Source organism: Agelaius tricolor, unplaced genomic scaffold (assembly GCF_023055355.1).
Source record: "Agelaius tricolor isolate 1412-34295 unplaced genomic scaffold, bAgeTri1.0.p SCAF_6, whole genome shotgun sequence".
Taxonomy (NCBI): Eukaryota; Metazoa; Chordata; class Aves; order Passeriformes; family Icteridae; genus Agelaius; species Agelaius tricolor.
In genome coordinates this window covers 20,257,735-20,278,839 of record NW_027269266.1, presented here as the reverse complement: position 1 = coordinate 20,278,839, position 21,105 = coordinate 20,257,735, and the positions used below count along the sequence as shown (strand labels likewise).

The following is a 21,105-nucleotide window of genomic DNA, read 5'->3' as shown; positions in this document are numbered from 1 at the left end:
TCCCAGGCTTGTTTTTTGGTAGCCAGTACAGCTACAATAGTATGAGCTCAAAAATTTTAGTCCAGCCAAAAAAATATATCAAAACAAAAGAGCAAACTGTTCTTTCCTGCGTTATTTGTGGCTGATTCTCTTTATACGCTACTTTATTTGACTCCTGTTATCAGAAAAGTATTTATATGAAAATGAGCACTTGAGTTACATGCCTCAAAATGATCATGTATCACACAAAATCAGGGCAGTCACAGTCTTATAATTCTTTATTTATTTGAGTTAAAGCCTTAATAAGAAAGCTATAAATTGGAATGTTTGTCATTGCTTTCCTGTGGGATTTTTTAAACATTATTGCACCATAAAGTCTTGAACCGAAGACTCACCCATTGGTTTAGGAGATGACCAATTTATCTGTGTTGATTCTTTTAACAAGTAGGGAGCTTTTTTCCTACACAGGTATGTGACTAACAATGCATGATTTGTTGCCTGTTTCTTGAGCAGCTGTTTGGCCTTGTGAGTGCTCTCTAGCTGCATTTTCATGGGAAAGCATCACAGGTTCTGTCCTCCAGCCTGCACTATGTAATGTGTGTCAGCTCATACCCTGGTCCTTCATTCCTAACCCACAGCCCCATGGATATAATTCAGTGTCATTTTGTTGTTAATTTCTTCTCCAGTTGTTTCTCATCTTGCTCTGTGCAAACCTATCTGACTTTAGCCTTTGGCACGGGGGTAAATGAGGGAACTCTTGAGATGTGGCCATTTACCAGGCTGTTGGACAGACACCACTAACTTGGTATCTAGTACATTTAAAAATTAAAATCGAGGCAGTTTGATGGATTTAACTTGTTTTTATGTTTTCCTTCTACCTTTTTGAGGTTTTGCAATTTGAAAATGCTTGTTTGAAATTGGGACTAAAACAACTACAGCCTTCCTTCCATTGCTGTGTAACTGATCTGTTCAAACAGGAAAAGCATAGAGGGCCCTATTTTGCATGAGATTTTCATGAGAGCAAGGGTATATAAATACCTTTATATACTTAAACTCTCAGCAAAATTGGATCATGTCTCTGTAGTAAGAGGATGAAATTGGATAGTTACAGTTCTCTCAAATTATGTACCAAGATCTATAGTCAGTGTGTTTCTCAGGTAGCCTGTTAAATTACTATCTTAAACAATCTGTTAAAATAGGAGTTTATTTTCTCTTAGCAGGTGTTTATTTGTTTTTTAGCAAAGTCCAGGGCAGCATTATATTTCTTCCTTTAAGGGATAGAACATAACAAAGGACTTTCCAAATGGTAAATGGAACAGATATTCTAGTTCTTCCTCTTGGCAATGGGAAAGCAAAGCCCTGGGGATTTCCTTGTGGCAAGAGTATGAAAACAAACACATAAAATTTTGCTTCCTATCGGGGCAACAAAACCAAATAGAATAATTTTTGGCATACTATGCTCAATACAGCTAATTTTATAACCTAGCAGAAAAATACAGTGTTTCCCAGCCAGGAACATTTAGACCAACTAATTTTTTCTTATGGCAGCCTGCAATTACTCTAAAAATAAAACTTCTTCCCCATTCTTTGTAAGGACAGCATGAATCTGAGAGATATGTTATTGTTTACTTGAAAAAAGGGGTGTTTTTGTTGAAATAAATAGATTATTAAAAATACCACCACCTTACTATTAATTAATTGAAGAACAAAAATGAATGGTAAACACCTCAACTAAAGTCTCTTCCTTCACTTGTTGGATTTCATCAGTTTGTGATGTCCCTTGTTCAGTAACTGTCCAGGTATCACTACTTCTTCAGACCTCGTAGGATCTGAATTTCTGTAGTCAAAAACAAGGAAAGAAGCACTAACGGAAAAAACTGACACCATTTAGATATTCTTTTGAGAAAGAGAGAAGAATGTAGTATAGAAAAAGGAAAGGAAAAAAGAGGGAAAAAAGAGAAAGAGTGAAGGAAAGAGAAGAAATGCCTTTATAGAGCACATTTAATAAACTATAGTTGAGAAATACTGGCAAGTCATGTGAAACAAGACAATGCATCTCTTTCATCCCAAGAGAAATTACAAAATAAGGGTGATTCACCTAAAGTAGAGGATTAGTCCTCCCCTCCTTTTTGCCCCACACAAGAAAAAAAAATCCGGGTTTACACTTCTATTTCTAAGGCAATCCAAGAAGAAAAACAGTGAGGATTGTTTCTGATTTTATGATCTATCTGATTAAATTTATTCACCAGAAAGAAACTGAAGGAAGGAAGGAAACCTTTCCTAGATTTCTCTGACTATGGTTTTCCATAGCTATTGTGATGCCCAGTTGAGGGGTTTCAGGACCTTTATTCTTGGTTTCATGTGAAGAACAAAGTCACGTGTGACCTTTCCACTTCTTCTTGAAACAACATTTGCTTTGTGGTGTATGTAAGAGGTCAGAATTTTTTTTCTTGATTTGTGGCTGCTCATCTTTAAAAATATCTACAAAATGAGACAGTAGGTTCTAAAAGTGTGGTCTTATGGCTGCAATAACTGTTGGACCTAAAGTCAGGGGAAAAGTAGATTATTTTTCTAATGCAAACAATTGCATCCAGACCAAAGCTTTCAGTCAGTTGACTTCCTAAAGAAGAACAGACATGCCCTCCTTCCCAGTGAAGTATGAATATTGCAAAACTGAAAAACTTATTCAAAAGACTCTAATACTTGCCTGAATACTAAAGCAGCTGAGGAAAGCATAGGCTGGACTGTGGCTTGGCCACCATTTGACAGCCTAAGACTAGTGTGTTTTACTTTTTTAGCTCTTTGATTTCAAATTTCCTTCATGAAGCTGCAGACTACAGGTTTTTCTTGAGGGCAGAAGTGAAAATCAAAATCACAGAATGTTTTAGGTTGGAAGGGATCACAGTGGGTCATCTGGTCCAACCACCCTACCCATGCAGGGTTATCCTAGAGCACATGGGACAGGATTGTGTTCTTGAATATCTCCAGTGCGGGAGACTCCACAACCTTTCTGGACAATCTGTTCCAGTGCTCGGTCACCTGCACACTAAAGAAGTTCTTCCTCGTGTTCAGGTGGAATTTCCTGTGCATCAGTTTCTGCATGTTGCCTCCTGTCCTATTGCTTGGAAGCACTGGGAAGAGCCTGGTCCATCCTCTTGACCCCCTCCCTTCAGATACTGACAGGCATGGATGAAGTCCCCTCTCAGTTGTCTCTTCTCAAGGCTGAACAGGCCCAGTTCCCCCAGCCTTTCCTTGTAAGAGAGATGCTCCTATCCCCCAGTCATCTTTGTTCTTCTCTGCTGGACCCACCCCAGGACCTTCAGGTCTCTCTTGTACTGATAAGCCCAAAACTGAACACAGCACTCCAGATGTGGCCTCACCAGGGGTGAGTAGAGGGGCAGGATCACCCCCCTTGACCTGCTGGCAATTCTCTTCCTAATGCACCTCAGGATACCATTGGCCTTCAAGGTCACAAGGGCACTGCTGGCTCATGGACAGTTTGGTGTCCACTAGGACCCCTGGATCCTTCTCCTCAGAGATCCTTTCCAACATTTCAGCCCCCAGTCTGTACTGGTGAGATACTACACTGCATATTATGTATCATTATGGTGGTAAAAACGTAAAAATACTTAATACTAATGGACTAATTAATACTAAAATTAATAATAATGTAATATCATTATTATATGTACCTGGTCATATATTAGTTCTTCAGTTCATTGATTGTGAACATGAATGGGATCATGCTGGCTGTACAATATTCCCTGACAAACAAAAATGAAACCATAATTCAGTAGTAAGTTAGCACTGTAAAAGGAAAATCTGTATGTTTATAGAGCAATGAAATACTAATTGAGTTCCCAGTCCAGTGAAGAATTATGTAGTTAATTCCACAGATATGAAAAGTGAGATCAACAAGTTGCGACAGATCCTAAGAGCTAAGCTATTTTCCACTATCAAGGCAATAGCTTTTTCTTTAGAATTTAAATTGTCATTCCTAACATATTTGTTTTCCAGCCACCAAACTTACAGGAATGTATTAGTCTTAGTGATTTACTCTTGATATAAGGGAGCATAACAAACCATACTTGGTCAGACCAATAGCCTATCTAACCGACTAATACATGTTCAAGAGCAGCAAAACAAAATGCTGTTTAAGGAGAGTATGCAATCTTGGCCATTATATTTTGTACTCTCCTCCCAAATCCATATTTACCCTAGTGATGTCATAGGGTACATACCTACAAAGCCCTTTTGGTGTTGCTTTAGGGGCTGTTGTTTCTGGGTTTGTCTAACCTCCTTTTGAACCTGCTGATTCTGTTTGCCTCCACAGCCCTCTGTGGCAGCAAGATCCAGAATTTGTTCACTGCAAGAAGCAGCACATTCTTAATCGGTTGCAAACTGATTTCCTACTATTTTTATTGAATCCTTTCTATTCCTGGTAAGGTAGATTTGGTTAAAAATAGCTCTGTGCTTATCTTGTCCACTGTTTTTAATATTTTGTGAATCTTTATTTAATCCCCTTCCACCTTCTCCCCTCTCATTTGAAGAGCTCCCACCTTTTTAGTCTCTTCCTTTCATGCAGCTGCTCCACACACTCTGCTCATGTGAGAAGTGCTTCTCTGTGTTGCTGGGTTAAATTATCAAAGCCTAATTGTGGCAAAAACAAGACCCAGCGAGGGTCAGAGGAGCAGTAACAGGCAAAGGAAGCTCAGCAAGCTGATCAATAAAGATGAAGCCAAATTGCCTACTGACAAGACTATCCAAGGGGAATGACCAGAACATTGTCGCTGGGGTGAAACCTGCCAGGTCATCAAACAGAGAAACTGTTTCCCCTGAATTTAATGTGAACTGAAAAGGGTGTTTTTTAAGAGAAGTGGGACTTGCAAGAGAAAAAGAATTATCTGAAAATTATTATTGGCTGTTTTAGGGGGATTGTAAGAATGTGCAAGGGTTACTGTGGGATGTTTAGGGAGGGATCAAAGGTGGGGAAAGGGTGGCATCAAGGAGGATAAGGTTGGAATAGGATAGAATAGAATAGAATAGAATAGAATAGAATAGAATAGAATAGAATAGAAGGGGGTATTCAATTAAAATTAAATTATACCCCACTTCCATCTCCCAAACTTTCTGTAGATTCACAGTTTCCCCCTGCTTCACTCATTCATCCTCACCTCATTCTAGTGTATCTCATTCCTACCTACCCTATGTACTTCATTTTCTCTTCCTCACCATTGGCATTCCCCACCACCAATTTTCCGTTACATTTTAAGCATCTTGGTGTCAAAAAGGTGTAATAACTCAATTATGGAAGAGTTTCCAGGGATGTTGTACTGGTTTTGACACCAGTAGGGAACTACGCTCCAGATATGCCACTCCCTTTCCCCTGCCCCTTCTGGTAAGGGAGGGACAATGAAGCACAGACTATGGATTAAAATAGCAATTTACTAAAAGAGCAAAACAATGATATAAGACACACAAAATAAAACCAGCAGTTGTTATTAATAGTAAAAGTATGCAAAAGAGAAGATGTTTTTACCCACAAAAGGGTATTTACCACCAGGAACAAACCCCAAGATGGCAGACACAGCTCTGATTTCAAATACTTCTGATTTCATGCTGCCTGGCCCCCTGGCTCATTTGCACCTCATAGCTGTCCTGTCAGCACCACGGGTCCATGGTTTTGTTCTGGAGAAAACAGGAAGGAAAGTCTGGTGGGTGGCAGAGGGACCAGGTCAGCAGGGTTAATGGTGACAGCCCCTCCACTGTGGCAAGCCAGATGCGCTCCCTGTTCCTGCACCCCAGCTTTTCCTGCTGAAACCAGCTCCCAGCAATGGATGATGTTTGTGGTATAGAATAAACAGCTGGGCAAGGCCACCAAGCCCCTTCTCTGTAATCAGGGCAGAGGTGCTTAGGAATAACTGAGTAAGGATGTTAAACAGGGCTGAATAAAACTTTGTGAGATTGCATGGCTCAGCTGCTGTATTGGGATATGGAGTGTTTCAGGCCAGGTTGATAATAAAAAACGGTAACAAATTTTATTGCTCTTCCCTTGATAAGGCTGCCTTGATGGAAAGTACCTGGCAGGATAGAGTCCATCCCAAACACTGGAGGAGGTCAACAAGTTATTGGTAATTGCATCCAAGACAGTGAAGACATTAAGTATTTCTGTGACTGTAGGGGACAAATCTTGCTCTAAATAACTGAGTAAAAGTCCCATTTATTTAATTGGCAATTTTGTCTCTGCAACAACCAAATGATGATGATTTAATATTTGAAGTAGAATAGTGATATCAGCACAAGGCTAAAACTAAAGTTCGTAGGAATTTTCTGAATTTAGAGTAATGCACCATCGCAATCTGGTTTCAGTTGGTTCCTTATTTTGCATAAGTAAGGTTTAAGAGTGCTTTAGTTTCATTGTGTTTTACATAAGAGTTTTCCTTTGTTTAGCACATGATGTATACTTTAGCAGGAAATAAAACAGCTAAGTCTGCTGTTATTTGAAAATAACTCAGTTTATATAAAGGTCATTATGAAAAATGGAGCAACATCTATGACTCGTTTCCCAAACTTCAGAAGCAGTATGTCACTGAACCACTTAAAACCTCACTCATGTTCATCTGTATCAGTAGATTTTGAACAGATTTCCCCAGAAATGCCTGAAATGGTATTTCAGGGTTGGAGAAATGTTTGCAACTTAATAGGTTGTGCAGGTAAAACTCCACACAAACATGGGCTCTTTGTATTTATTCATTCCATTCGCCAGCTCCATGTGGATAACCAATGCTTCCATTCCCTCTGTTTCAAGGATTCACTTCAGAGTTTTCAGACTGTCCCACCAGTCATTCAGTTGTCCTCCATTTTACCCATCTCTCTTGCTAAGGGTTTCTATTCCCTACTAACTTGATGATGTTCATTGATCTTATTCAGTATCCTCCACCTACTTATTTTTACCCTTTAACATCCACTGGGCTCTTTTACTCTTTCATAAGAAAATCTGAGTGCTTGCAATGTCTCCTTTCCTCTTTTTCACAGATTGCCAGTTGTCCTGTTTCTTCTGATTCCATGTTGATGCCTCCTTGCACAGCTTCATAGTCCCAGAATACACTTTGGTTTGTCATTAATTATCAGGGAATAAATAAAGATGTGAAAAAATGATGTGAATAAATAAAGATGTACAAAGTCTATTGGAAATTAGAAGGGGGAAATTATGATTTTAATTAGAAGGGGGAAATTATGATTTTAATTAGAAGGGGGAAATTATTATTTTAATTATGGGTGACATCTAACAATTGTTAGATGTCTAAACTAAAGTTGCAGAGATACTTTAGGAGCTTTGAAAGTGGCTTGGTTTTTTTCCCAGTTCCAGCTTCTTGTTTATTTTCTTTTTAAGGATTTCCTGTTAGAATATTTTTGAATGAATGAGATACACTGTTCAGAAGTTATTCTGGTACATGCACAGGTACAGGCAGTTTTATATATGAGTCACAGGACTGAAAAAATAAAGCAGAGAAATAATTAGAGGTGGGTTATATGGCCATTCCTTTAAGTCCAGCAATAAGACCCTTCTCAGCATGCCAAGTAATGGAGATATTCATGTGGAAAAATCTTTTCAGTAGAGTACATTCAACAATAAATTGTAAGCACATATATAAAGACTACATATGACTGCAAACTACAAATTTGACCATCCAGTTAAAAAATCCTCACATTTGCCTTGCTTCTTTTTTAGTAGTGAGCCCAAAAAAAAAAAGACATTTAAGGACCAAATACTTCTATCAGTAGTAATATTAGTATTCTGCAAGTCCCACAGTGACTACACATCTTTAACCAAGTCAAAGATATAGCATATTTATCTCAGCAATGTACTTCCATGCTATGAAGATGAAATATACATAAAAAAGAAACAAAAAATATGAAACAGCTCAAACTTCTGTTGTATCATCTTTATTGAAAGTAGCTGTGGTCTTTTTTATGTTTGAAGAGTTTAGTTCATGGATTGGTTTTATGTATTTTCAGCTGAAAATCTCTGAAAACTTATTATGCCTACTTAATAAATTAGCCTCACTTCATCCATTCAAAGTGTTAAATTCAATCTACAGAAAAGTTCAAAGAATGATGCAAAAATTGAACTCTGAGGCAACTGAATTTAATGAGACTTGTTTGAATAAGAGAAATAATAAGAAGTAATTTTGCGATCAGCAACAGAATATGCTCATGGGATCAAGAAATCCTGGCATTACTGAGAAAACATCAGTGGCAATGATCAGCCATTGCCAGACACTTACAGCAACAACAGCAGATTACATTCTTCAGGGGTGGTTTCAGTGTGTTTCCAAAAATTGGTCTTTTTGTTTTGGTTTTTTAATTTATTTCTTTAATGGTATTTAAAGAAAATCAGTTTAAAAGAAATTAGTTTGAATTTCAAAAATGGTTAGCATAACATTTTGTGTTGTTAAGGGACTAGAAAGTCTGGATGTAGGAGAAAAGGGGAGATGTGAGATCACCATCTCTACAAATGAAACCACAAAGCCCACAGTCACGTAGACACCAGTTAGTTTTATATGGCTTTTGATGACAATTTCTAGAGCACATTTTTGCCCACTGATTCATGGAAAACTAAGAACATGACAAAAAAAGTGAAGCAAGGGAATATTCTTGAATATCCACTGAAATAGGATGAAATAATGCAAGTTTTAACTTTTAGGAGCACTTGGAACTTTTCATTTAGGGCCGGTTTAAGTTAAGCTGCCTGTTTACACCATTCCTCTTTGAGTCCTTCCTACTGACATATGTAGGATGCTGACTGTCAGGTGAATCAGACCCATGAATGGATCTGGCTGAATCATTCTTCTCTCTGCTTTACTTTTCAACTGGATCCAATGCCCTACTCTGATGAACTTCACATCTTTAACAGCTTGCAGCAATGACAGAGCAGAGAAGAGTGGCCAAAGGGAGGGATTGCTTACAGTAAATGCTGCTGTCAACAGGAATTTGCATTTCACAATAGCCAACACAGCCCTGGCTCTAGCCTCCTGAACAATGGTTAGTTCTGTCACTTATTGGGAAGAGTATTCTGGATATGATCTCTCCAAATGAATTTGGCATAAAATTCCTTAGGCCCCATTAAGGAATATGTCTCTCAAATACCTTGGAGACATGTAACAATAGAAAAAAGTACTTTGCAGGCCTTAGAGACACATTTTAATGCCACTGCCACTAGAATGATAGATTCTTACACAAAAGTGTGCCCATACATGCCTTTCCTCAATGCCTCAATGCCCTTGCTATTCTTGAACTTTTATTGTTCTTTGATCAGCATTTCCAGAGATCTTGGGTCTCCCTCCAAAGCTTTCTCTTCCTTTTCAAAAATCTCGGAATGCTAGAATATACAGTTAAAGGTACTGTCAGGAAAAATGCAATTTCATTACACTAGGAAAGTGTCCATTTTGCTTTTTGCATCTTTGTTTTCTTTTCTTTGGAGGCTCAAGGCTCTTCACTAGCATGGAGGAAATGGTTTCCCTTGACTTTCTATCAGCAGCTCTTCTAGAGTGTACTGTGCCTTTTTACCCTTTTACCCTGGATGTATATGACACAACAGCAGATAAAGCATACATTGAAGCATTTAATGATATACAGTTTTATAAAACTAATTAGTGTTATACAAATAAGTGCCTGAAATGTGCACACACATTCAGTTAATGTATTGTAATAGTATATAGGCCTATTAATACACTGAATTTGAAACAAGTACATAAACATAAATTAAAAGGTACATATGAATGTAGATTCACCAGTATTGAACTAAACCGTGTCTGCCACAAACTGAGAAATTAAATACTGTCAACAGCATTTTCTTCTTAGCCCTGTGTAGATCTTCCTCACTGTTGTATCTGAATGCCTTAAAAGCAAATCATAGAATAATTTACATTGAGTCCAACCATAAATCTAACACTGCCAAGCCTACTATGAGAACATGTCCCTAAGCACCACATCTACATGTCTTTTAAATACCTCCAGGGATAGTGAGTCAACCACTTCCCTGAGCAGCCTGCAGACTGGGAAGTGAGTTATTAAGATGTAGTTTACTAAAGACTTAGAAAGCAGAGAAGAGACTCACTATGAAGTCTCAAGTACTGGCTATAAGCATTCAATGGTAGTTTCTAGAAAAATGTCTAGATGTGACACAGAAAACCTGGCTTCTACTTGAAACAATCAGTAGGGAAAAACACACTTCAATGTTTGTATGTCATGTGTGATTTCTGGAACAGCTTTTGTAGACTATGTAAATTTCATGTCGTAGAAGACACTTTTGGGTTTCCCTCTGGGCAATGCTAGAGAAAAGTCTGAAGTAAGTGTGCTTAATGTCCCCTGCTAAATGATGAGCTTAAAAGGTCAGTTTGGATAGCATGTGATGATCTTGAAATTGGTTTGCCCCTCTAATTTATGTTATCAATTCAAACCATATTAACTAGTTGAAATGAATGAAGTTATGCTGTCTTGGACTACCTTGTGTAACAAGTGCATATAGCTTATTAAAGTTTTATTTCATTTATAGAAATATAAATGCAAATGCATTGAGCACCATATTTTTCCTACTCTGTCAGAAACTTAGATTAACACTGCAGTCCAGCTTCCTGTATTGTAGGGTTTTGGCCTCTGTCATGCATTACTGGTTTGATACATAATGCCACAGATTTCAATTTATATTACATAGGTCACCATGTCCCCAGTTACTTTCACAGTATTACATTACATGCAAATTTAAAAAGGCCAACTCTTAAGTTGCAATAATTGAATGGTAACAACCCGGAAAATACAAAATGTAATATCCCTGTAGCTATTTAATTTGTCTGTTATTTATGCTCCATGTGAAAGTCCAGAAAGAGACAACAGATTCATTAGCACCGTGTATAACATTTTTTTTAGGCATATGTTGTTTTCCTGTTTGTTTTAATAGCAGAGCCATTACCAATTACAGTTCTCATTCAGAGGATTCCAGCAATAGGTGGCATCAACAGTCCATGTCCTAGTCAACTCCTGCAGGCAGACAGGCAGAAATGTTCCTGATTCGAGTGGAAATATTTACTACTGAATAACATATTTCAAAACAGATACTAACAAATGAATTATTCATTTAAAACTTTCAGCTAGACCTATGCAATGTAAGGAAAGTAGGATTTAATGAGCTTATTAAAGTTATTAGGAAAATTTCTGTAAAGACAAATGCAGTTGGAAACCATTTAACATGACAATCTCACTAAATCATTGGCAAGATTTAAATGCCTATTTTTAATGTTTTTCTTCCAGTCACACAATTGTGTTGGCCCTAGAGTAAACAAAAAAACACATTTATCTGATGGATTTATCCCACTGGAATAATTTGTGCAAAAAAAGTTTAGCACATGGCAAGGGCTGCAGGCTTAGGTCAAAAGCATGGAAAATTTCCAGCATCAGAAACAAAAGAATGTGTTCATGGAATAAAAAATGGGAAATGTTTTATCGTTTCAAGTAAACAGAGACACGCCTAGTCCTGGATAAGATGGAAATCTGAGTCTAAAACCTCTTTTTTTAGACTGTGCCCAAGCCTCAGGAGATATTTACCTTGTAAAGATCCCTGTAATTCTGCTTGCTCAGTTGTGTATGTTCAAGACCTGGCAGGAATACACAGTTTCTGTCTGGCTCATATGCCAAGGTCCCCACTCAGCAGAATGAAACACAGGCTGCTGGTGCTAAGAGGCAATGGGATGACAAATACTCCAGTTTTTGTCCCATTATAATTTTGAGATTTAATGAAGGTACACACATGGCTGTGTGAAGCAGAAAGCATTCCTGGGCTCTATGGTGTAATCATTTTTTTACTTTCTGTGGTCATCTGGAGAAACAATTTATGTTTGCTTTTGCATACAAAAGAACTGGGACTGAGACAATGAAACACTTGGATTTGAAAAGCAGTGAGTCAGAAGAAAGAAATCATCAAATACCAAAACACTGAATAGATTAAAGTGTAAAATAGAGTTTTTTGTTTTCTGTCTTTGAAAATGACAAAATTGCATCAAGTATCTCATACTCCTGAAGTCCAAAAAAAAACTGAGAAAGAAACATCTATAGCAAACGTGAAAACAGAGCTCATGAGTGAAAATTTCATAGCTTTGAGCATATTTAGATACATAGACAGGAAATGTCCATATCTGATCTACAGTCTGGAAGTTATGCTGGTTTGATTGGCTTGTGTCTTTGCTTCCCAACCATTTCTGATTTTTCTTATCCTCTTCCTAAAACATGGGAGGAGCAGTATGCATTTACAGAGCAGAACAACAATAGGAAGAAAAACTGCAACCATAAATGAAGGTGGCGTATACCAGATGAATTGGTTAGCATCAACCCACTTATTCCAAGCAAACACCAGTGCATGAACAGTGCATAGCAGCAGGGCTAAATATCCCATCTTGCTCTGAAAAGAGAAAGAAAATAGCAAGCTATTTATTTTTTCCAACTTGGCAAAAAAAGTACTCTGTTAAGCAAATACAGAAATCTGGATGGGCCTTGACCAACATGATCAAGTCAAAGAAAAGTAACCATTGGCTTTAAACTAAAAGGTAACAACTGTAAGTCAAGACTCCAACTGTACTCCTTTATGCCCGTGTAAAAGAAAATGGAAGAGGCACATTTTTCAAGTAATGCTACGATACTTAGCTAAAATACAGAAGAGATTGCAGGTTATTCCTGAAACATGCTCAATCCTGAATATCTCAATTTACATCTGTATAATAAATTACTTTAATTCCATGAAAAATCATTATGAGTTCAAAACCAGATATATTAAGGGATTAACTGAATGCTTGCAAAGAAAAATGTTAAGCTAAATTAAAATCACAAACTTGAGTAAGTCTAGTACTATGGCAAAAGCCCTGCAAAACTACAGGAAACTCAAGTCTTTCATTTCACTTACAGTGGTAAATTTGGCTTAGCTTGTTTACAAAATTCAGGAGTAAAGAAAATTTACTAGTAATTTTAACTAGTAATCTTGTCACTTAATAATCTTGTACTCATCAATGAAGTCAAACACTGTATTTCCAACTGCTTAATGCTACAGCTTCCAACTGCTGTTCTGCTACAGAACATGATTTTTAGGTAATAAAATTATTTGTTTATAAAGTAAGTCCAACACAGAAGTATTACTCATCTGGGTTTCTTCACCACAGTCTTTCAATAGTGAAAGCAGTCATGCATTTGGAGACTTCCTCCTGACTTTTCTATATTCTCTATATACTTACAAATTATGGACTTCATAGAGTGGGCAGAAGTATCAAATCAGTAATTGGTGATTATACACTTCAGATCTGCTTTTAAAATATAAATCAAAATTTCAAATGCCAGGTACTCTGTAGACTTAAGTCTAGTGTGACCATACTGATGTCAGCAGAACCACCCTGATTATTACTGCATATGACACAAGAAAATCAAGAACAACACAAATGCCCGGGTTAAGGAAACAAGCACAGCTGTAGCAAACTCGAGACTGGCTGGATTTGATTATTCAGCATCTGTTCTAAGATGTGTCTTTCAGAATAACCTGTGTGTGCTATATGGAAACAGCACTGACTGATTCAATGCCACCTACTCCAAATTCAGCAGAACATGGGACGTTCTGGAGAGATAAGATACCTGGAAGATGACTTCAGCGCCAGAACTAAGAAAAGGTCTCAAAGGGACAACTGCTGCTGGTCACAAAGTCAGGAGGAGAAAAAAAAGTAGTATGGAGTTGTCTTTTCTTTCCATTTTATACACTGAACACAAGAGCCTGTTCTGACAAAAGAGTAATGGAAAGAACATTTCTCACAAACCAGTTAACAAAGAGTATGGAACAAACCTTTCCACTGGTTTCACTAACTTTGTGTTTGATATTTCTAACTCCTAATGGCCTTAGCTGATAACACACAGTTCTACAAATGGGACTAACAACATTCTACAATGGGACTAACAACAAAGTAATGATATTTATTCATCCACACCTGAATGTAGTGGAACTCTCTCCAGGTCAAAGAGAGACTGACAGATGGAATTGATGTTATTGCCAACAGGGCCAGCAAAGCAAGTCCCAGAATTCCTAGAGACACATAAATCTCCATTCTCCAAACATCATGTTCAATCCAGGCATTTTCTTTTTTTTGTTTGACCTGCCAAAAGAACACCGTAAAAATTACAGATTGGCACACTTAGCTGTTTGTGTTAAATATAATTTTACTGTTTTCACCATAATATTAATGAAATAAGCAAAGAAAAACAGTATTTTGGTTTGTTTGAATGTCTTTGAATATAACTGCTGTTTACTTCTGATGACAAAGCCTTCACTGGTATATCCAGAGCAAAGGTGAGCTTTTAGAGAGAAGCATTTAGACTTAATCAGTGTCTTGGCCCAGGAGAGCCTGATTCTGAGGCCTCTTAATCTGCCTTCACAGCAAGGATAAATCTTGGTTTTGACAAGAAAAAAACCCCACCTATGGCTAAATACCATATCAAGGAGATTATAACAACAGGAAATATATTAACAGCTCTACTTCAGGGAGGTAATTCAGCAGGCCTTCTTAATAAAAATATCCTGCCATGGTAGTTGTTTAGCTCTGTTTTTTTTTTAAAAACACAACTTGTTACATTTGTGATTTTAATAAACTGATGTCAAAGCTTCTCTTACTACAACTACTTGCAACAGCACTTTGATCCTGCTAGTGATCACCATGGCACAATATGCCCCAAATATGGTAATTTCTGCATCTTGACTGGAATCTCAAGGAAATTTCTAGCAATCCATTCACATCAGATTACCAGTAAGGCTGATTTCAGAGTTTTCAACAGATAATTTGACTGTTTACAAAAACCTTAAGAATCTATTGACATCATCATATTATGCTTTTAATTATTTTTAATAATAAAGACTTTAGGGGTAAAAAACCCATAAATTTGGAGTCTATACCTTATATTGGAATATTCCTAATACTGCATTACTTATGGCACCAGGGAAATGGGTGAGTATTAGGAACTCTCTGATTACAGAGGATATTGGAGAACTTTGCAAGCCAATTATTGACCATGAATCAGAAGCATCATTGAAATCCTATCTTTAAATAAGGTACTGTGTATCAGCCCAAATGTGAGCCATCAGTATTCACAAATTTAGTTTGTGCAAATACAGATTACTGTGATTTAGCTCAGCCCTCCTTCACTGTGGCAAAGGTGTCTAAAAATGTTGTGTTCAGTGCTCAGTTTTTGTTTCTAGATTTCAGTGGTCCAGAGAAGAAATCTACACTAAACTAGTAGTGTGCCAAAGACTTAAATGTTCCTGTGAGATACAATTTTGCATTTTATAGATGGGAAAAAAAAATCCCAAATTAAGAAAATTACTTATTCAATATATATTGGCACAGCTGTGATGACTCTTGACTATATTATATGCTTTGGCAACTAGGTCCTGCTCCATCCCTGAACAGTGCTCTCTGTGAATGTACTTGAAAATCAAACAAAGGCAATGAAAATGACTTTCCCCCATCCAGATTTGCAAGGATTTTCTGAATACAGAAGGGTTGGTGTTCATGTGCCCATCGTACCTGCTGGAATGCCCAGTTCAGCAGCTTGTATCTGTATGATCTTCTCATTGGATAGCACAGGCTATAGCAGGCGTGTAATGTAGCAAAGAAGAAACTGAGAAGTCCAAATTGTTTCCTTGATAACATCCATCTATCCAGCCACTGGGGAAACCTTTTATACTTGGTGCCAAAGTACAGCTGGAAACTAGCAGCTAATATTCCTGGTAAATACACTAGTGCTAAAAGGGTAATCGAAGTCACTGGTAAAACTTTGTTTATTACAAGGATTGGAATTTTATAGAAAACGTTTTCCTTTTTGGTTATAAAAGGATATATGACATCTCTCATGGAAGTGTAAATAAATGTTAATAATGAGATCACAGATGCTATCTTCATTGGCAAGTGCCACTTAGGGAACAGATCCTGCTTGCAGTGCCGTTCTGAAGAGTGTTCAAACTCACCAAAATGGTGTGCTTGATGTAAATCAAAAAGTGCAGCTGCTTCTGCTGGATTGGCAACCTGCATATCCACATTCTGGAAGGGACAGAACAGAAATACAAAGTGAGTTCAAGAGAAGATAAGAAACTTCTGTAATGACAGTATTTGCCATCATGACTTTTACAACTTACTGCAGTGGAACCATATACAAAACATATGCACTGTTAAAGACAAGGTAACTTGGAAACATAATATTTCAAACAGCATAGTCAGCACTTTAAGTAAAGCACTTGTAGCGTAGATTTCCCATTCTTCATTATCTGCAGTGATTTTAAAATAGATTTGCATTCCAGGAAGATAACGATACTGCAAGGAAGGAAGGATTACATTACGTGAAGCATCATTTCAACTTCTTATAATATAAGTTATAAATTTCACTTTTCAGCTATAGACTTAATGATGTAGCCCAAATACCATGAACAAGGAAGGATTAAAGGATTTTTTTCTCTGGATCTTTTTTTGTGTGAAGTGGAAAACTTCCTGAGTGCAATGTTGCTATCATGAAGATTCCCCCAAAGATAAATTTTATATTCCTGTGTAAAAATCCCAAATTATTTCTATGGAGTTTTGCTCATCTGATAAGATACAATTAGCAGCTACTCTCATGTAGTTTTTAGCTGCCTCAAGCTTTGTTTATTTTTTATCATGGACTGTGATTAAATTGAATGAGATGTTCTCTATCTTTTTATCTCTTCACATCAATATTGTGACAACATTTCAGAAATATTCGTGATATGCCAGTGTGATGGTAACACTGTCGCTGGACAAAATTGAATCAAGGACTGCAATATTCTATGTGACATATGAGCTGCTTTTTTACAGAAACATTACCAAATAGTTAAGATTTCCTGTACTTCTTCTTGGCATGATGTTCTGACCTGCATTCTGATCAATTGCACCATGACCACCTTCCCTCTTCTCCATTGTGGAAACTCCCTGCAAAACAAATACAGGATGTAAAACAGGTTTTGAAACGCCATACTGGAACTTTGCGGCCTATTTTCGCTCAAATTGTTTTCTTCCTTGTCCTCCACACATTTGCTGGAAAAGGCACAGTCAACTAGGGAAAGGAAAGTCTGTCCTCTGAGAATGGAAAAAGCTCAGCTTATTTTCTGGGCAAAACAGAGAATAAAAGAGAGCATAAATCAACAGAACAAAATTACTAATGAAAAATAATATTTAAGCCTAATATCCATGTCACCAGTGGAATTAATGCATTAATTCAAGTTTTTAAATGACCACAAATTAGTTTGAAACAGCTTGCATAAAAAGCATGTAAAATGTTGTGAAGATTTTAAGTTCATGAGACTTTCTGGTGCAAGAAGCCCATGGAGATGTGGTTTCTAATATATTTTAGGGTTTAGGATTGGTCGACCTGACAGTCTCTCTGGGGCTTTAGAGGTGTATTCTCCCTTCAAGATTGTCATGAAACTGTAGCTTTCCTCATGCTGTTTCCAGGTATTTTGGCAATACTCATCACCACAAGTAGCAGTAGAAAAGGTTTTAAGCTATTAGGAATGACAAAAAATCAGATGGCAGAAAAAGAAGAAAAAAGGAAGAGAATTGATAAACAGAAAGAGATGTTTCTGAAAATCCTAGGATAGCAGGAGAGACAATATTTTGAAGAGCATAAAATAACTACAGGGCCTGCAAGGACCTTGCAACAAGGACTTGCCAGGTGTGTGTCACACTGTTGCACACTGCAGGAGGAGAGGCCCTGGCACCATGCTACTGGAAGCTCAGAGTGCCATACCACAGGGTGACTTTCTGTGACAACCTTTAAGAAAATTACTAGGTGGCTCTTCCCTGTACTTTTCTACTGAACAGCTGAATTACTCAACTGTTGTTCTAACTGATTCTTTTATATGCATAAATCTTTTGGGAAATTATATGGAGAAATCAGACTTTGACCATTTTTCTTTTACTGTGTCTGGTTCCTTCAGTGGATGAGTCTTACAGTCTTTTACTGTCTGCTATGAGGGTTTGCTCTCTGCCAGGCCACCAGGCAGCTGAAGCTGAAGTATTCCTTTGGAAGTGCTTTTTCCTTAGTATTTCTCTTTGGATTTTTCCCTCCTGATAGTCAGCTCTCCCTTTGAGCATAACCTTTCAGACAAGTGTTACAGAGGAGGGTCAACAAGAATTCTGTCTGAAGGTCAGGCTGTTAAGCCATTCCTACACCAGCTAATGGTGTAGAAAAAGGTTATCCTTTGTATATCCTGCACACAAGAAAGGCACACTTCTGTTTTTTCCCCCCTATTCCTAGGGCTAGTCCTGGTGATTTTATCAAAAGTTTTGGGGTATTGTGCATGTTCACAAAGCTTCAGATTTTAGAATTTCTACTTCTACATGTTTCAATAGACAAATTTTCTAGCTGTTACAATTCAAAGAACAGTTTACAAATGGAACTTTAGCTGTAAAAAGCCTAATAACAAATTAACAGTGAAATCCACATCTATTTTTAAGGAACTTATAATGTGAAGGTCTTTCAGGCCTACCTTCTGGCTACCACACTGTCTTAGAGGTCCAAAAGCATAATTTAGTTTGGGAAGCTCTATATGGAAAAGCCTGATTCACCCAGTTCTCATTCTCCTATCACTCTTCATTCAGAAAATTTAGAAACAAAGAGTCCATGATTAGTTTCCAGTTAAAGGTTTATATTGATGAGGATGAAATAAATGATGCCATGATGTGAACAAAAGCAACCCATGAGCTAGAATGCCAGCTGCTAATCCTAAAAGCTGATTTATTGGCTTTTTTGGGATATAATATTTAATACAATGTTAAATAGAGCATTAAAGGTTTATGCAGCAGAAAACAAGACAGAAAGAAAGTGTGTGAATGCATGTACTCATCCAGGGAACTATGGGTTTCAGCCATACGACTGCATGCAAGGAAACTCAAGTGTCATATCATCATATTCCACTTGGCTTCTGATACCAGTTAACACGAAATTATTTCCCAGTAACAAAGCACAGTAATAGCCTTTGAAAACCCCAAAAGAAGAGCACCTACAATTCACTACTCAGTGCCTTACAAATTACTAGAGAGAAGTCATCTAGATTATATGTCTTTTTGAAATACATCTGAAGAAACATTAGGGGTCCTGCAAGAGACAGAGTTAGGCATCTAACCCAGGGCTGTTATGAAAGGGAACAGTTATATCAACGTCCATCCTCAGTGCACATCCCTTCTGCTCTGGGACGCAGCTGTCAACGAGGGTGGAGGGCGTCCCGCTGCAGAAAGCCAAGTTTCCAGCGCTGTGAGTACTGAATTTTGTACCGGGACAGCACGCTCATTGTAACGCTGAACCATCAGGGATCCACACTGTGCAGACACCCCGGGAAAACATCATCCCAAGTCACTGGGAAGTTTTTCTGAGTAAGGGGTTTCAGGGCTGGTTTCACGAAAAAAGGAAAAATGGGTGAAAAAGACAGGCTATGATAATAACGAGGAGGTGATGGAAGGGGTGCGGGACAGTGCCTGCACCCTTCTCTCGGCACTATCGGAAAATTACAGCATGAAACTGCTGGGCATGAGCATCTCGCTTTCCAAGTGCCGGCTGCACGGTGCAGGACGCTGCAGGCACTCGGCACGCGAGCTCAGAACTTTCCCCGCTCTTCAAAAATTCTGCTGAGCTCGGTGGAAAACTGAATGAAAGCCCAGAGGCTGGGAGCCGGAGAGCGTCGCTCGGCGCTCCTCCTGGGCCAGAACGAGCCCGGAGCACTCCGCCCCAGGGAGCCCGAGCCCGCCGGGGCTTCCCCGCCCGGCCCAGCCCGGCCCGGCCCGGCCCGGCCGCGTGGCGGGCGGGGCCCGGTTCGGAACGCGCCACAGCCCGGCCGGGCGGGCGCACACGGACGGACACCTCCGCGGCGGGGCTGCGGGCACGGCCGGCCCCTGTCCGCCCCCGGGCTCACTCACCTCGGCCCGGCAGCCCGGCCTCTCCTTCCCGCCGCAGGTCCCGCCGCGGGGGCCGGCGGCAGCGGCGGCTCCGGCTCGGCTCCGTCCGCGGCGGGCAGCGCCCGGCAGCGTCGCTCGAAGGAGAAGGCGGCCTCGGGTCGGCAGCGGAGCGCCTGCCGCACTCTGAGGAGATGAGAGGCGGGGGAGACCGGCCGCAGCCTCCACCTCCCCTCCCGGCCCCGCCTTCCGCGCCCATCCCGCTCCCCTCCGCCCGGCCGGTGTGAGCCGTGCCCCGGCCCCAGCGGCGGCGGGACGGCGCGGCCTCCCGGAGGGGACTCCCCGCCGAAAGAGCGCCCTGCCGTGGGTCTGCTGGGCCCTCGGCCGGACAAAGGGCGCATTCACCTGCTCCCTCCCCGCCCCGCCGCAGGGAGGAGATGGTGGAGGAGGTGGAGGAGGTGGTACCGGTACCGAGGTGCGCTCCCCCCCTCTCCGGGCGGCCCTGGCCTCCACCGGCCGGACCCCTGCCGGCAGCCCCGCCGCTTGGGACGGGGTGCGCTGCGGGTCACAGCACGCTCCGGGCCCGCCAGTGGCCCCAGGCCCTTCGGATCCCGGGAACCCTTCTGCTCTCCTTTCATTCCGTTCTCTCTTCCCAGCCGGTTCCTCCAAACGGGCCACTCTCCTAAACCTGACAAAATGCCCTATTAATCCCTGCTTCGCCTACGAGCAGTCCTCACTTTAATTTTTTTTTCTTAAAGTACCATGATCCTGTAAGTTTTTTGCTGTTGTTTGTTTGTTTGTTGGTTTTTAACCTGTGTTGGCAATTTTGAAAAGGCAGTTGTCTCCTGAAAATTTAGTCACACAGTAGTGTGAACGATCATTATCTTATGAAATATCTGCTTTAGTGCATATTTTGACATCTAGTGACTTCCTGAAGTTGAAGAACACGTGGCCAGTTTGTGTCAGAAATGTTTTCATGCAGAGCTCATTGTATCCTCCTCAGGATGTCTTCACAGAAATTATGCCAAGTTCCATGTCATTGTATCTTGGGAGAGGAGTAGTTTTTTTTTTTTTCTCCTTTTCAGTAGATGGACGTAGACTCCAGCTGGATGCTACATCTGGAAGAGGAGATTGCCTTAGAAGGAATAGA

The 21,105-nt window shown here is 39.6% G+C and overlaps 1 protein-coding gene across 1 annotated transcript; it reads right to left on the bottom strand.

The window, feature by feature from the left end:
- Window positions 1–9,584: 9,584 nt before the first annotated feature.
- Window positions 9,585–20,110, bottom strand: STEAP1 (STEAP family member 1). The gene is made up of 5 exons (XM_071428959.1): window positions 19,980–20,110; window positions 16,893–16,997; window positions 15,585–16,097; window positions 13,995–14,159; window positions 9,585–12,433 (listed from the first exon to the last, which is right to left on the bottom strand). Exons 2-5 carry the CDS (start codon window positions 16,983–16,985, stop codon window positions 12,176–12,178), a joined length of 1,029 nt encoding a protein of 342 aa, XP_071285060.1. The 5' UTR covers window positions 16,986–16,997; window positions 19,980–20,110; the 3' UTR covers window positions 9,585–12,175.
- Window positions 20,111–21,105: the final 995 nt, after the last annotated feature.

Coding starts and splice junctions, on each gene's coding strand:
- STEAP1 (XM_071428959.1), bottom strand. CDS start 16,985: ATGGAGAAGAGGGAAGGTGGTCATGGTGCAATTGATCAGAATGCAGGT. Junction 16,098..16,892: donor CAGGAAATCTTAACTATTTG/GTAATGTTTCTG, acceptor TGTCCCTTCCAG/AATGTGGATATGCAGGTTGC. Junction 12,434..13,994: donor GAGAGTTCCACTACATTCAG/GTGTGGATGAAT, acceptor TTCTCTTTTCAG/AGCAAGATGGGATATTTAGC.